Below are 16080 nucleotides of genomic sequence, written 5' to 3' on the forward strand. Positions count from 1 at the left end.
CCCCCCCCCCCCCCCCCTACACTCATGAATCTTCAGCTGTTTAAAGTAACCATATGTTGAAATTCTAGCTTGTGAAACTTTAGTTTATATGATTTGTAATTATTAGTAGGTTAGACGTTAATCTATGAGATCATACATTAGTTGAAGAGAAGAACAAAACATTACTTAAGGCTGTGTTAACCTCCCTCGAAAAGACACATTTTAAAATCGAATATCTACTAACAGCGGGTTTAAACTGTTACAGAAGCTCATCAATCCAGACATAAACTCTTATTTAGCTGCAATCCAAAACCGTTTAATGAGATCCGTGTTGCCCAACTATTTTTAGTCCCTCGAACATTTGTATGCAACAGGTTCAAAGATGATGTGATGTTTTTATCGTTCATCGTTCTTGAATGATACCGTATCTTGCTATTTATCATAATATGGTACGGTTATTTGGTCATTTTCTCTTCATGTGAGCTTTGAAGCCAATGTCTGAGCACTCAGAATTTTGCAGAAGACACTTTTAAATGCTGTTTCATAGAGTTGTTGAGATAAGAAGGAAATATTGAAACCATATTTTTTTTTTACTTCCCTCCGCTTTCTCATATGTAGATCAATCCATGATCTTATTCAAGACTTTTAACCAAAAAAAATTAAGAAATTAAATGGAAAATATCTTAATTTAATAAATTTCTAGTTTTTTCATGTTACGTTAGTTTAATTCGTTTAATTAAATTACTCAATTTAAATCCTATCGACATGAGAAACCACCTTCAGAAAAACCCGTACAAGAACATTGATAACCAAACCAAAGCTTAAAAGTTGATAAAACTATCTAATTTAGAATATAAAATTTAAAACTTAATATGGTGTGGGGACCACTCCTGAGATGGGCCCCTCCAAAAATAGGCGTATGCCGCTGTAAGCGGCGAACACACGGTATTCTTTAGTAAAAGGCGAAAGAATAGTTCGCTCTGTATTCGCCGCACGGCTCCGTTGGATTAATCAGTGCCGGGTGGCTTCTTTTATAGCTATGGGAATCGCTCCAGAACGTGAGACTTAGCGATGTGGGACAAAATGAATATACTCAGATTTCAGAGTTCCCTTCTAAATAATATATCCATTTTTCATTCTCCAGGTCAGCAAAAAAAAAATATATATATATATATTTCTTCATAGATCTTTCACTTAGTGTTCGTAGGAATTTTTTTTTTCTTTATTTTTAATTAATTTGCGGTTTGATTTTCATCCCGTTGGTTTGGCAGTTGATGAACTGAAATAACTTGACTCATGAAACATTAAACTTGGAAAGACCTAACTAATTTGGTTTTGCTAGCACATCTAAACGATCTAAGTGTTCGGAGTCCTTCATTTTTTCTGTGATTATGGAGCTCTAAATTGATTGATTCTTCGCAAGATTTCTTCAGATTATATGTTGTTGCCGCCGATTATTCAAATTTTGAGCGTCGACTTTGCGGTCTGTTGATCCAGGTAAAATTTTAAGTAACATGCATTGCTGTCTTCTAGTTTCGATTGAACTGCTAATTGAAAAGCTCAGAGAATGATTCTGTCAATTTCGCGAATGAGATTTTAGGTTTAATTGTTTCCGAGTTCGACGTTGATCAATGTAGAGTGCATGAGATTCTATATTCCGTTACTTTTTCGAACATCGGGGATTTGTGTGTAGAAATGCACAAAGCACGAGAGTGTATAATATAGGATTTTCTGAGACCTAAACCTGTATATATTCAAGTACAGGCATCCCGATTCTAGGCTTTAAAATTTCAAGCTATAGATTGCCTAATGTTTCAAACCTGAATAGCAGATAACTCCCCCTGCATAATGGGATTTTTTATTCGAGTGAATAGCTCGAGGAGCAGGGGCTTCCTTCTTTCCGGCATGGGGTCTATGAATTTGGTTGATTGAATACAACATCTTTGGTTTTTTATGTATTAGAGATTTGAGTTTATGTAGTTAAAACGTTGGAAATAGTTGCTGAAATTGGTTGAGATAGGCATGTTATGTTGCATTTTCATTAAGTCCTACATGTTGTATCCAACAGTACAAATTACAGATAGCCATGAACTATATTTTGCTTTTAGTTATAGCATACCCAACGTAGGAATCTTGTAAGAAGAAAGATGTCATTAATATCTTATCATTCTCTATCAATCTCTATCAGCCCCTGCAAAGTTACTGGTATTTCCTGATCATCAGAAACTGCCAGGGTGGATGATGATAATAAGTAAATCCCAACTTCGCTAACTGTCTTCTTTGAATGTAATGGTTGCTGAGATTGAGACTGCTTGCAGTGTGCAATGGCTCCCTGAACTGAGTTCTCAAACTCTGAATTCATACCACCGCATACCTTTTGAAAATACCCTTTCGAATCGTTTGGACATGAAGAGGAAGTGGGATGCAACGTTGCAGAAGATGATGGCTTGATATTTGGTTGTCTCTTAATGGCCAGTGAGAACGATCTTCTGTTGTGATCCATATTGCCTTTTTCCTTATTCAAATTGGCAATAGAGATTGGAATTTGTCCCAATGGCTTTCTCTTTTCCAATTTAGCACCCTTCTTTGAGCATTCATTGGCTTTTGAAGCTAATCCTTCATCTGCTATCTTTGTAGCTGCTGCAGTGGACTCCTCTGAGCAACCTGATTTGGTGAACAAAGATTTGATGTAAGCTCTGGAAGCTTTCAGCTTGAGACAAAGGGAAGAATGCTTAAGCTTTTTGGTCCAAGACTTTTTCGAACTTTCACCATTCAAATAGCTCGTGTCTGATGAATACTCTAGAAGATATTCGTCTGTATTTAGTTCCCTACTAATCTGACAAGATTCGGAAGGAGAAATGTTGCAGGATTCTAAAGGAGTACTTGTTGCAGTAGGTGAATTGACAGCAGTGGAAAATGGAGTGCTGTAAAATTCTTCAAAAATGTCTATTCTGTAATCATAATCAGAACTAGACTTCTGCAGGAGTTTCTCTACCATTTGCAGGCGTGGGGGACGATGAAGTGGGAGAAGCTTCCCATTGTAGAAGAGCTCGTCAGCTGGAGAAGTCGTAGGCTCTCTTTCCCGAGTATTCGAAGACATTTGAAACTCAAACTCTCTGGATTGCCGCGGAGAGCTTTTGGAGTGACAGAGAAAGTTGGAGTACGGACCAATTTCCATATCTATATAGTCATCATCTGCTGAATCATAAGATGGGATGTCAACAGCCATATCTAGTAACTCCCTCGCTCTCTATTGCTGATCTTTGCTGATCTGAAACTATGCTTTATCAGGTGGTTCAAGGGCAGGAGCACCTTTACACCTGAGGATGCTCGACTTTATATCAGGTCCATAGAGATAAAAGTATAGGGAATTTATAAATGACACTCTTTTAGTAATGCTTCCAAAGATGAAATTAGAACATAAATAGAGCTAACCTGCAGGACCAGCATTGACCCATACCACAATTTTATTAATCCTCAGTGAATTAGTTTTTTTTTTTTTTCTTTTTTTCTTTTAATACTTAGTGAACTAGATTTCTTTATGCCTGATTTCTCATTGTTCCACTATGCTTGCTGCAAAAGAATGCACTAAAATAGTCTGGTTTCTTTCTTTAGTATCATTCTTTCTAGTGATGTAGAAAACCATTAAGAATTTAAAATGGTGAAATTTTGCATCCTTTTCATGTGGGCTTACTTTGCTTGCAAATCACTGAAACTGGGTAAAATTATTTGTCAACCATTATTAAAGAACCAGTTAACAAAAAGGATTAGCTTAGCTGAGACATGGAACTTTATTTCAAAGTTTCCTTTCCAAAAGCTAAGCTAGAGTTCTTAGAATAGGCACCTGAAAGTTCTTAGTATAGCCATTTTTCTCAAGAGCTGTGTGGCTCTCCAGACAAAGATCAGTTTTAAGAGCCAAACCATACCCCAAAACCAGGCTTTTCTGTTCTCCAACAGCATGCTACTTCCTTGACATAAATTAATAAACAAAAACATGATTGGAGACAGCTCCACTTTCAACTAGAACATAAGCACTTTTGTCTGGTTTTATTTCTTTCTACTGCCGAATTTCTGGGTGGCTTTACTTTTTAACAATCTTACTACATCGATTGATGAGTGCTCAAATCTTTTTCCTTCTTTTTTTCTCTTTTCTCTTTTCTCTTTTCTTTTTTGTTTTATGTGTTTTATATCAAAGGCTACTTTTAAACTGCTCCTGCTCCTATAAATTTCAAGCAATAGGAAAAAGTTGGGATCAAATTGCCTTGTCATCTCTTTTAATACATTCTCCTCGTTTCTACTATGAATTCTCACTCTCCAAAGATAACTTAGTTTAAATTTATGCTTTCTGAAATGGAAACAGGTTTGATATAATTAGCCTCAGAGGGTGAACATGGACTCCACAACCTGTGATGTGCTTAAGAAGTGTGAAACAGGAAGCTTCAGATTTGTCAGGAACTGAAAACTCTGTGGGCTCTGCAAATGTAGCTAACAAGCATAGTATTGAACTCCATTATAAAAAGATTGGAGTTGGGAAGCTCGTGATTGTGTAATTTATGTTGGGTTTGTACAAAGGGATCAGCAATAAAACCTGAGTTTGTGTAATATGATTGATTTTAAATTTTGAATTTCAAAATTTATAATTTTTAAATCGTTACGAATATCGGTAAGTTCTTAATTTGAAATCATAAGGAATATCATTAATCAAAATCTCTAAAAAAATTCTCAATCTATCTCTTAGTTACAGAGAATTTGTTGTCACTCATTTTATAAATGAAAAGGATTATTGCAAATTGCAGTTCTATATTATTGAAATAAACAATAAATTTTTAACTTTTAGATTTCAGAAACTACACGCATTCAGAAATTCTGGAGAGGGAAAGAGAGAGGAAGGCCACAACTAAGAGCCACCAATGACATCCATCTCAGAGACCCACTACCCAGAAAATCAGGATAAAAAAGCTATCTTCTTATTGGCCAAGGGTTCTGGATTGTCACAATAAACCCTTTCTTATCAAGCTAGGGTTCTTATTAGCAAAACAAAGCTGCCCTTTCAAGAAAAACTTGGGCCAGGCAAGTTTTCAGCCCACTACTTTCTGTGCCCTATCCTGGAAGGCAAAGGCATGGAAGCTCCATTAGCCATCATGATGTCCTTCAAAAGATAATTCCAAGTCCAACAAAAATCACCCAAGGCCACACCAACTAATCTGTTGTCCGAAAAGATTGGGGTCTCATTTAGTAGAGCACTTGTTTCTTAGAAAATAGAGATTCAAACTTCTCTTAGTAACGAGTATATGTTTTAATCAAATGGGCTACCCCTTACCTTAGGGATGTCAAAAGGGTCATCTTGATTTGACTGTTTCCCTTCATTGGCTTTTATATTACAACATATATGTTTCAGAATTTATACAAGTGAACAACTTAAAAAACCACAAGATATACAGAGAACAATTACAGTGGAAAGATTATGATCCAAGCTTGGAGTTTTGGGGGATCTTTCTTCATAATAAATTAGGTTGATTCATTCAGGAGGAGCATATAATATGTGTATGATAGAGCTAGTTCTTTGAGTCACCTGACCTCAGTTCCCTTTCCAGCTCGTCGAATTCCCATTCACCAATGTCTTCTGTTGAGTAGTCATGACTCACTTTCCCGAATTCTGATTCTAGCTTCGCTAGCTCAGCGGCAGCATCTACTGTCTGTTCTGCATTCACTGCAGGTAGTACTTCCAGCTGCTTACCAGTTTCTACTTTTGAGTTCTTGCTGTCTTCTGCCGAAGGTTGTGGAACACTACTCTGCGCCTCCTCTCTAGATTCATTTTCTGCTCTTGGAGGCGGAGTTTCGATTTCTAGATTGGGTCTCTCGATAGAGTCAAAACTCTGCCGCAGTTTTTCAATATCATCAAACAATTCTTGAACTCTAGAATCCTCCTTCCTGAATTGAGGTAAAAAGAAGGGTTACTTTTGGGTAATAATGAAATGTGAAGCAGTATTAGGATAGAATTCATGTCACTGAAACTACATTCCTGATCTTACCTGGAAACTTGAGCTTGTTGAGCCAAAAACTGCTCTTTCATGTGATCCACAACACTGAAGGTAGTAATGATCTAGAACAAAAAAAGAAATTAAGGTTAAAAATGTTCAACATCCATGATGAAGTCAACTTTACACTGGGCAGAAAAATTATAGGCAATGTCCTATAATTTCAACTGGGAACATTTTTTTTACAAAGCATTCATTAGTTTTTGTAAAGAAAATACTAAACAAACCAGAGAGTGCACAGCAAAACAAGCCCCATGTGAGAACCCGCTCAAAATTTACAAGTCATGTATATCAGTCCCAATTATCTATGTATAAATAAAATGAGAAATATCTCAAAACAAAGAGTAGAAATCGAAAGAAAAGCATCGCAGAGCTGTGCAGCATTCTGCACATTCTAACAATCTTGAACAAATCTAGAATACTTCTATTTCCATCCACAAAAATAGGCCCGGAAAAACATTCAAACCTGCCTCTATTATGAAAGGATCAGGAGCTCAGCCAACAAATAGAGCAAGACAAATTACGAACAAAACTCCCCAGAAAGTCGGAAGAAACTTGCCCAATTGCGAGGAGAAAAAAAAATAAGGAACTAGGAACGGAAGCCGAAGGATATATGAAAACAGACCTCTTTAATTCTCCTTGAGCAAATTTTATATTTTAAAAAAAATTATATATTATCATCTTTCCACCCTTACTTTACACAACCTATTCCAAATAAAAAATGGAAAAAACCAAGAAAATATGGGATATGCTCTGAGATACGGATTTCCAAAGACTTCTCAACTTTGCATGTGAAGCCAATATTTTCTCTGAAGGTTATGGAATTCAGACCTCCCTAACGAACAGATTTAGACACATCATCACACCTGTCCAAGCGAGAATCACTTCTCTTTCCCACCCACTTCCGAGGATTCTCATTAACTTCTCCAAAACACTGGTCGCTATGCTTAAATTTTTAACAGAAAAAAGTAATAGATAGAAATACTACTCGAAAGTGACTGGATAAAGGTAAATCTTCCTCAAAAGAAGAAAATATTTTTCCAAGTGCAGCTGTTTTCAACTTTTTCCTATGATAGGTTCCTAATAAATGCCTGACGGAGACAAAGGTAGCAAGGTATCACAAGAAGCAGGACGACCAGAAAACCAACCAAAAACCAGCATGTTAAGCAATGTGGAATATACAAAGCCAATAATCAATCTCTCCGGGCCTCCTATTGGTCAACATGGCTTGGAAGGAATTCGCAGATCTTCCATTATAAAGAAAGTGTTCTGATAGTTTTTTTTTCATAATCTCTTACCTATTTAGCCCGCATTGGTGTAAATTGTCTCCTTTGTTTGTAATAATAGCTTGACTGCTCGTATTGCCAATTGGAAAACTTTTTTGTAAGCTTCCTTAGGCATGGGATTTTCATTCCCCCAAATTTTGTAATTTCATCTCATCAATGAGATGATTCTTATCCCCCCCCCAAAAAAAAAACTATTACGAATGTAAAATAAGAACTAGTTATGCTGCCATTCCATGTTTTAAGCAAGCAGAATCTGTGAAAGTGTAATGGAAAGTTTATACCTTAGCTTCATAACCCAGATATTCCCTTTCAAGATTATTTGTGGGGCTTAGAACTTTTGACTCGTCATTTTCCAGTATGGATTCTTCCGACCTGTCCAGAATGACATGATAGATAAGAAACCTTGCTTCGGGACAAAATAGGATTTTGATAACAAAAGGGAAAAGGTTACCTCTGCCTCAAATTCTTTAAATTTTCCACAAATTTTTCAATACGGCTGATTGACGGCTCCAACTCTTTCTATATCAGATGATCCATGCAAGGTTTCGAACATATGGGAGGTCAGGGCTTATTTATAAATTAAAAATCATAATTCATTCTACATTTAGGATACATATATTCTTCAGATAATATTATGAATACCTTATAAGAAGATAGAAGATCAATAGCCAAGTTGACAAAGTAACCTTCATGTTTTTCCAACGCATCGCTTTAGAAGGAAAAGAAGCAAGCGTCTAAGTGTAACAAAACTTGATTGCGAGAAGAAACATTGTACAATGATCTTTTGCATATTCCCTCACTAGAGCACTCCAAGAAAAAACCCTTGGGAAAGTTCTAATACTAACGATAAATATTGATGAAAAATAACAAGCACGGCAATAAAATACATACTTGACCTCCTTCTCCTTATTTTCTCTATGTAGGCATTGGATATTCCACGTATCTTCCAGAAAATTAATCCACATATTCAAAACATTTGATTCTGCCTTACACGAGGAAATGGATTTTAACAGCTCATCTTCCTGAAAGCATTGAGAGAGAACATGTAATGGATAAAGAAAGATGAGAACATACATGAAAATAACATACCAAGACAGCAAAAGTAAACAAAAAAAAAAGCACCCTTGTCTTTAAATGTGCGACAATCTTGTTATTGGCCTCCTCAAACTGATCTCTCTCTTCCACCATATTTCGAAGGCGTGCATGTGCAGCAGCCAAGGATATGTTAACCTATGCCATATAGTGACACCATATGTTAAGAGTTATAGAAGTATATTGAAAGTGGAAGAAACATAAAATTTCAACCCCTCTTTCTTTAACCCATTTATCAATAAGCATAGTCGAGGAAAAAGAAAATAGAGGCGGAGGCTAAAGCCTGAAACGTATCCACTGAGGGAACCATAGAAATGAAAAGTAGATCAAGTCTGATAAAGGCAAAACCATAGTGAACCCTCTCAATCGAGGGATCAAAGACATCAAGATAGAAAACACATGAAAATAAGCTTTCTAACATTACAAGTTTACAAATTTATATGAGAATCCACAGGCATCTTGGGCATCTCGGGCACTGGAATGACCTCTATATCAATGAAAATACTATTGCATAAAAATCATGTACAAGTTCAGTGAATGAGCAGTACAAAGTGAAACTCATTTCTTCATTATATCATGGTAAACCATGAGATCTGGGTTGGAATACGAGAAAAACCTTTTTTAATTGAGCTTCAATATCATCTCTCTGTCTTTCAAGTTCTGCAATTTCTGTACTTAGTTCCTGTAAATAATTGAAAAAATAAACTTAAGTTTTCTATCTACAAAAGTTGAAAATAATATATATGGTTGTAATTAAGTGCCGTTCCTACATCTCTACCACATACGTAACACAGAGTTCAAAACAGATATGAAATGTGATTGAACATACACAATAAAATAACGTTGCAAAGTAGGTCCTCGTCGATCAAAGACACCAAGATCCTGACATGAGGTTGAGAATTATTTTCAAATTTTGTTTTTAAAAACTGTTTAGCAATCTGATTTTCAATGATTATTTTCTATTATTTTGAATTTGTTAAATTGGTTGGTGAAGATATTTATAATTTGTCTTTTGCCTTTCATTTATTTTTATTTTTTTATTTTTTTATTTTTTTTGCTTTGAAATCAGCTTTTAAAACTTATCCAGTGGAACAAATTTTCTCGAAAATGAAAAACTATTTTTGTCAATATGACATTTCTACCTCCTCCTAGAGGCTGTAGATTCAAAAATAAAACTTTTTTTATTTTTTAATAAACCAGAAGCTATTTTTAAACACTAGTCCAAACAAAACCTAACCTTCTCTTTTTCACCAGTTTCAGTTGCTTTGGTCAGACGAACATTTAGTGCTTCCTCTTTTTGCAATCTGCAAATTGAAAAGGGGAAAAAAGTATTTCTCTTATTGATTTTTGTTAACAAGAAACCCAAAACACCCTTCAACCACAGTGATTTTTTTAAACAAGAAACAGATACATTCAAAGAAAGAGGAAGACAGCCATTTATTAGTTTCACGTTGGAAAAGAGTTCAATAAGCCATAAACAATTTCTCTTATTAAAGTCCTAAACAGATAATACAGAGAATATCAACACATATCAGCAAAGGAAAAACAGCTAACGTATGAATTCTAGTTCAATATCATTTAGGAAACTGGGATCTTTACCTATGATCTGTAATGTGCTTTTCAGCTTTCACACAGGAGTTTGAAAGAGACTCTGACAAGACTTTCAATTTATCAATCTGTATAAGTAGACATCATAAGTACAATGAGTACAAATAAAAATTTAGACCGGCAGGTTCAAGACATCTCCAGAACAATACCTTCTGAGCATGGATTTCGGGAGAATCTCCGTTGTTTAAGAATTTCTTCTTCATCAGAAGTTCATCTACTCTAGAACAAATTCGTATGTGTGAAAGTGCTGCTTTCAATGCCTGTCGCATAGTTTTTTCCCAGTCCGTCAAATTCATAAAAGAGCATTACTTGACAAATCATATTCTAAGGTGGTAACTCAGTACACTATATAGTATAAAATGTGAAGATATCACTTTTCAGAGAAACAAACGTTTACCATGTAAGTTGGACTCTTCCAGTCTCATAATAGCTAGTTGGAAGGTGAAGTAATATACGGTACAACTAGAGACAATGAATGTATGGATATCCTAATAAAACTTTTGATATTTTTAATTAGATAAACAACTCATCAACAATATGATAACTAACGGTCACTGCTCTGATAGTCATCAAGATTGAATTCAAGCTATATTTATTAGCCACACCAAAAGTATGTTTGGCATGCCTCTTAAAGTGTTTTATTAGCCACAGATGAGCTTACTTGTTTTTTTTTTTCACTTGTTTTTTTTTTTTAATTTCAGGAACAAAAAGTTTCATAGTTTCCAATAAAATTAATTGACAGTAATAACTTTATCAACTGGCTGACCTCAATTGTTTCTAGAGTGGTTTCTTCTGATGTATTGCCGTAATCTGCATTTGAAGACATCGACATTCCTTCAAGTTTTGTCTTCAAATTGGACAATTCAGTATCTACTCTGTGGCCAGAAAGCAAAACAAATAATAGAGAAAAGACCATTATGTTAGCTTACTCTGACCATTTAACAGGAGAAGTAAGGATGATGGGTGTAGTTCAAATAAAGAGACAGCGTACCATTCCTAAAAATCATCTAATTAGTACCCAGCCTAGGGCATTTTTTATCCTCTTCATTACTTGTGGAAATGCATATACAAATTGAAAATTATTTTTTTGATAAGAGAAACTGAAAATCATTGAGCACATATCAAACACGCAGCAGTATAAAATAAAGAAAAGAAAAGGTAGACAACATAAAACAAAATCACATTATCTTTGAATGTGGAAATCAGCTCCTCATTTTTCTTCAGTTTGCACACTATCTGTGGGCAGGACAGGATTTAATGTAGACTGTAGAGGTCAGATGGAATAATTAGATGACACTTTTTTTTTTCTTTTTTTCTTTTTTTGTATATGAAGCACAATATGGCAAAATTTTATTCATAAAAGAAACGGCTGAAAAGATTTTGGATGCCATTCCCACAAGGTAAGGAGACCACAGAAAGGCTCCCTCGTAGAAATTAATCGAACAAAAAGAAACCTGTTCTTAAATGAAACAAGAAGGCTAAAGTCACCCCTTGATCCCTACGGCTTATAGCCCATTAAATAAGTGTACTTGCTGTATAGCAGAGATAGTAAATAACATAACAATCACACACATACAAAAGTTGTAGAAATGGAGACCAAGAAGAAAAGAACAAAATAACTCATTTCTTACCCACCTCCCAAGATCAGCATTAATCTTCAACCCTGAAATTGCACTTTGTGCAAATTGGAGCAATTCTTCCCGCTTCACCTGTATTTAAGATCTCCCGTAAGACTTCGCACAAAGAAAAGAAGTGGAATGGGAAAATGCAAAAGTTTGTCTTACTAATTCATATATCCACACAGTAGAAATCATATAAAGATGATTATAGCATGTGAAACTCGTAATCAGTTACAACTTATAGCTACAATGTATGTTAAATAAAACTTTACCAACACTTCATCCTCGTAGTTGGAAAAAGATTTTGCCAGATCTTGTATGCTGCTAACTATTGCATTATGAACTTCTTTCCCACCTATAAGGCATAATCTGCAGGAGATATTATTAGAAATTTGTTCGTTAAATATTAATACTCGATCAGAAACCAAACAAGTTGAAATTAAAGAAAACAAAGAGGGTTTAGAACAGAGGCACAAGAGGCTAGAGCAGATGACTAATTGACTGGAAACCAATAGTCAAAATCAAGGTCAAAAGTTTGAGCCCAAGAAAAGTAAAGATAAAGATGGTGAGGGTCCATCATCGTAATGTGATTAAAAAAACAGAACTCTAATTATCTCCTCCTGATAAGAACTATTAAAAATAAAATAAAATAATCCCCTTAACTTCACAAACATCAACATAAGGAAAATTTGAAGCTGTGTATCTGTTGGATTCTTAGTAATTAGTACTTCCACACAGAAATTATGATCTATACTGTTAGCATAAGTGTGGGACAGACCCAAACATGTCCAGGAGAAGAGACACTTCTTCCTCATCTGGCGCTTCAAGAATCTGTGGCACAGAAAATAGTTAATTTGTTGGTTATATCCTTCATGACAATTTAAAAAACACAAAATTTGACACCAAAAATTCAGACCCATGGTCTGAACACATCGAAAACAACGGTGAATTAAAAAATAACAATTTAACAATTCAAAATATGATGTCTCACTTGCGTGCATTTCCTCCATATCCAGTAAAGCTAACTGATTCATCAATCACATCCAAGAAGGTGGAATTAAAGCTTGTTTCCATCATCACTCAAAAGTATAACTTTTACATCTCCACCTCACACAAGTACTATGTGCAGTATATCTCCACCTTTGTATAACATCAATATCGACCATTGTTGTTTAATAAGATAAGTCCAAAAGGCATATAAATCTTGGCACCTATAAAAAATATACTTGTAACTAACTACCCATCAAGCAACGGTCACCCTTCTCTCATTCATAACAAAAAGAAATTACGGTTGTTTTACAATGCAAGAGTTCGTCTTAACAAATTAATTATATATTTGATTCATCAACAAGTTTGATCATGACAGCACACATCTTTTCGTATGAGTTCCACTCACCAAAAGCTAAAACGGGTCATTCAATTTGGGCCCAGTAAGTTCTTCATCTTTCAACAAAACCTAAATGCAGAAACCTCCTACTAATGAACTACATCATATTGTCATCGAGTTAACATACCATAGATAATGTAATTCCCTCCAGAGCTTGACTATGAAGAAACACATCATAGAAGTTCATTGGTTCCCCTCCAACATCGGGTTCATAATATAAAACCTATTCAAGATGGTAAAGGTCAGAACAAAATAAACACAGAAGGAAAAAAGCTTTACAGACTAACTACTTGTGAATAGTATTTTCAAATTTTAATACTTTTAAATATTGCAAAATTTCAAATGCTTATCAATGGTATCAAGAAAATGCTAATCACCTATTTCCATCTTCTAATTTTAATAACGTCTATAGCTCTGTACAATTTCTTTTATGCCATTGAGAAATTTTTCTTTCAATTTTTTCTTCCTTCCTCTTCTCCTCTTCTTTCTGAGAGGAAACAATTTCCAGTCTCTCAGAAACCTTTTTGATTTTGATGTCGTTTGTTGAAATTACAAGTCAATTAAAAATCTCTTGTAAATAAAGGTCAACTGTGTTTTTTTTTTTTTTTCTTTTTTATGAGAGAGAGAGATATCCTTCTAGCAATAGCCATAGGTATCAAATTGCTACACCACTAAAGAACGCATAGCCATAGGCATCTAGATATCCTTCTAGCTCTCCATAACATTGTAAAATCAATGTGCAAAATAACTTTAATGTCAATTTTAAAAATCCACTCCATGAAGTACATGAAAATGCACCATGGTTTTTGAAAAATGAATAAACTATGAATGATATACGCCCATGAAGTACGGCTAATCACATACTTGGAGGGGAGGTGTTCATGAAAACTTTTAACTCACAACATCAGGCTTTCTTGGGCTTTCCTTTGCGTCTTCAAAAGCAAGATGCTGCTCCAGGGTCTTTGCTGTCTCCTCGGATGGAACATCAGATAATTTTTTTACCTCTTCAAGCACAACCAACCAACTTCTCAACAACTGAGCTCTTTCAGGGCGCCCACAGGACACAGAAGCTTCTTCCAATCTTTGTATAGTCTGCCTAATACTTCTCAAGTTACGTGCCCCCTACATCAATTGAAAACCAAAAAGATGACTGAAGTATATAATTAAATACCCAATTCCCTTATTGAACCAACCAACAATACTCAGAAACAAAGCCAGCACCCTAAAGCGAAAAATAAAACTAAATGGTTGTTACTTTTTCGGTATCAGATTGAATCAAATGGATCTTTAATAAAGTTCTAGGAAGACAGAAACGTCAAATGGGTACGACTTAAATTCATGGGAAGCCCCCAAAATCGATAATCAGCGCCTTGTTTTCCATTTCTCCGTTTTAAATATCATAATTATTATTTTCCATCAGGTACGAACCCGAAATTCACCCCATCCTCGTGTTCTCGCAAAAGAATCTCCAAAATTCAAGTAGATTTCTAAATGCCTCCGCGTAAAATTTCATCTAACGCTTGCATTTCCAAATTCACAACACTAAACGAGATTATAGGAAACAATCCCAACATTTCCAAATTCCACCGCAGCTCAAAACGACGCCAGACCAAGAAAATCAACGTAAGAAGATATGAACGCGAAGAAAAATCCACAAAAATAAACGAGATTATAAAAAATAAAAATAAATAAATAAAACACCCTGCATTTCTGCATTTCACCACAGCTCAATACGACACCAGACCAACACAAAATCAATAAGAAAAGCAGAGTAAATAGAAACGGGGGAAGTACAATGCGATCTTGGAGAATCTTGGCACCCTCAGCAACGGCCTGACCAGCGTGGTGAACGACGGTGTCGGCATAATTCTTGACGACCCGAGTAAGATTGTTGTTGTTCCCAACCTCCACTGCTTTGCTCACTGCCAATCTCAGCCACGACATTTCAAATTTCTTCTTATCTCTATCAAGATTTTTGCAAATCAATTAGCAATAGAATGATGACGAAGGAGAAGAAAAATGGCTATGGATGAAGAAGATAATCCCACATGAGAAACTCCTTTCGGCTTTCGGGGTTTATGTGTTCTGCAGAAAATGGCGCAAACTCTTTTTGGAATTAGGAGGCAAACAAAGCCAATTGGACAGAGTCAGCGATGCCGAGGAATTGAAACGATGTCGTTATCAGTTTCTAACGGATACGATATGGATCCAGCCCAGGCCCATATAGTACTTGTCTGGCCCGAGCCCATACAGTACTCCCGCGGCCCAGGACCAACTCTAACTGCCTCTTGTTTTGTACAAACATTTTGTGAAATCTTTTATTAGGTTAAATAATTTTAAAATTCAAAAATATAAATAAAAACTTTATACTTTTACCCTCATTGTTTATATATTATTTTTATGCTTCTTTCAATATAATTTTTTTTTTTATTTTTCATATTTTAATCCAATGTTTATTAACCAAATTATGCTCGGACAGACAATATAGCTCCATTAATAAAATGTACATTGTTCTATTATTATTATATATATAGTTTTTAAAAAAAATTAGAAAAAAAAAATTGCTTTATTTTTAATGTTGTAATTACAGGCCACCTAGGAAATTACATCGAGCTGGCTTCAAATTAAATTTATGTCCTAGGTTTCATCAACCTTATTGTAAATAATAATGTTAATTTATTACTTATATTTATGGTTTTTAATGAGCTATCATTGTGATATAAATATCTCCCAGTCTCCCACTCCTGCCAGCACTAAGCAATTTGCTTAATTTATAGCAACAATAATGCTTTCAAATTCAAGGATTTCTCCTCACGTGACAAAGAATGTGGCACTATTTTGGTTGTTGATCGTTTTATTGGAGTTTAATGCCTTCTTGGTCTATTGTTTTGGTAAATTGCTTCGATATCTCTTGCTCTCTCTCTCTCTCTTTTTTATTCATTTTAATTTTAATGTTTGTTGTCAACTATAACTGTGGTTTTTTTTTTTTTTTTTTTTTTTTTTTTTTTTTTTTTTTTTTTTTTTTTTTTTTTTTTTTTTTTTTTTTTTTTTTTTTTTTTTTTTTTTTTTTT

The 16080-nt window shown here is 34.9% G+C and overlaps 2 protein-coding genes and 1 non-coding gene across 4 annotated transcripts; all 3 read right to left on the reverse strand.

The window, feature by feature from the left end:
* Positions 1 to 862: 862 nt before the first annotated feature.
* On the reverse strand, positions 863 to 978 carry LOC111494191. Its single transcript, XR_002720143.1, has one exon. It is a non-coding gene; the product is annotated as a U5 spliceosomal RNA (small nuclear RNA).
* A 504-nt stretch (positions 979 to 1482) lies between these two features.
* Positions 1483 to 3208, reverse strand: LOC111487481 (probable membrane-associated kinase regulator 4). Its single transcript, XM_023134896.1, has one exon. It carries the CDS (start codon positions 3206 to 3208, stop codon positions 2144 to 2146), a length of 1065 nt encoding a protein of 354 aa, XP_022990664.1. The 3' UTR covers positions 1483 to 2143.
* A 2101-nt stretch (positions 3209 to 5309) lies between these two features.
* Positions 5310 to 15114, reverse strand: LOC111485276. Of its 2 annotated transcripts, none has more exons than XM_023132094.1 (19): positions 15058 to 15114; positions 14804 to 14972; positions 13910 to 14131; positions 13137 to 13232; positions 12401 to 12453; positions 11895 to 11991; positions 11639 to 11712; positions 10770 to 10878; positions 10153 to 10263; positions 9995 to 10071; positions 9633 to 9699; positions 9012 to 9077; positions 8426 to 8533; positions 8195 to 8325; positions 7946 to 8012; positions 7755 to 7822; positions 7585 to 7675; positions 6012 to 6082; positions 5310 to 5910 (listed from the first exon to the last, which is right to left on the reverse strand). In XM_023132094.1, exons 2-19 carry the CDS (start codon positions 14951 to 14953, stop codon positions 5535 to 5537), a joined length of 2034 nt encoding a protein of 677 aa, XP_022987862.1. In that variant the 5' UTR covers positions 14954 to 14972; positions 15058 to 15114; the 3' UTR covers positions 5310 to 5534. The 2 variants fall into 2 exon arrangements, with proteins under 2 accessions (XP_022987862.1, XP_022987871.1); XM_023132103.1 differs by having other exon boundaries at positions 15069 to 15086.
* Positions 15115 to 16080: the final 966 nt, after the last annotated feature.

Source organism: Cucurbita maxima, unplaced genomic scaffold (assembly GCF_002738345.1).
Source record: "Cucurbita maxima cultivar Rimu unplaced genomic scaffold, Cmax_1.0 Cma_Scf00001, whole genome shotgun sequence".
NCBI classification, from domain to species: Eukaryota; Viridiplantae; Streptophyta; class Magnoliopsida; order Cucurbitales; family Cucurbitaceae; genus Cucurbita; species Cucurbita maxima.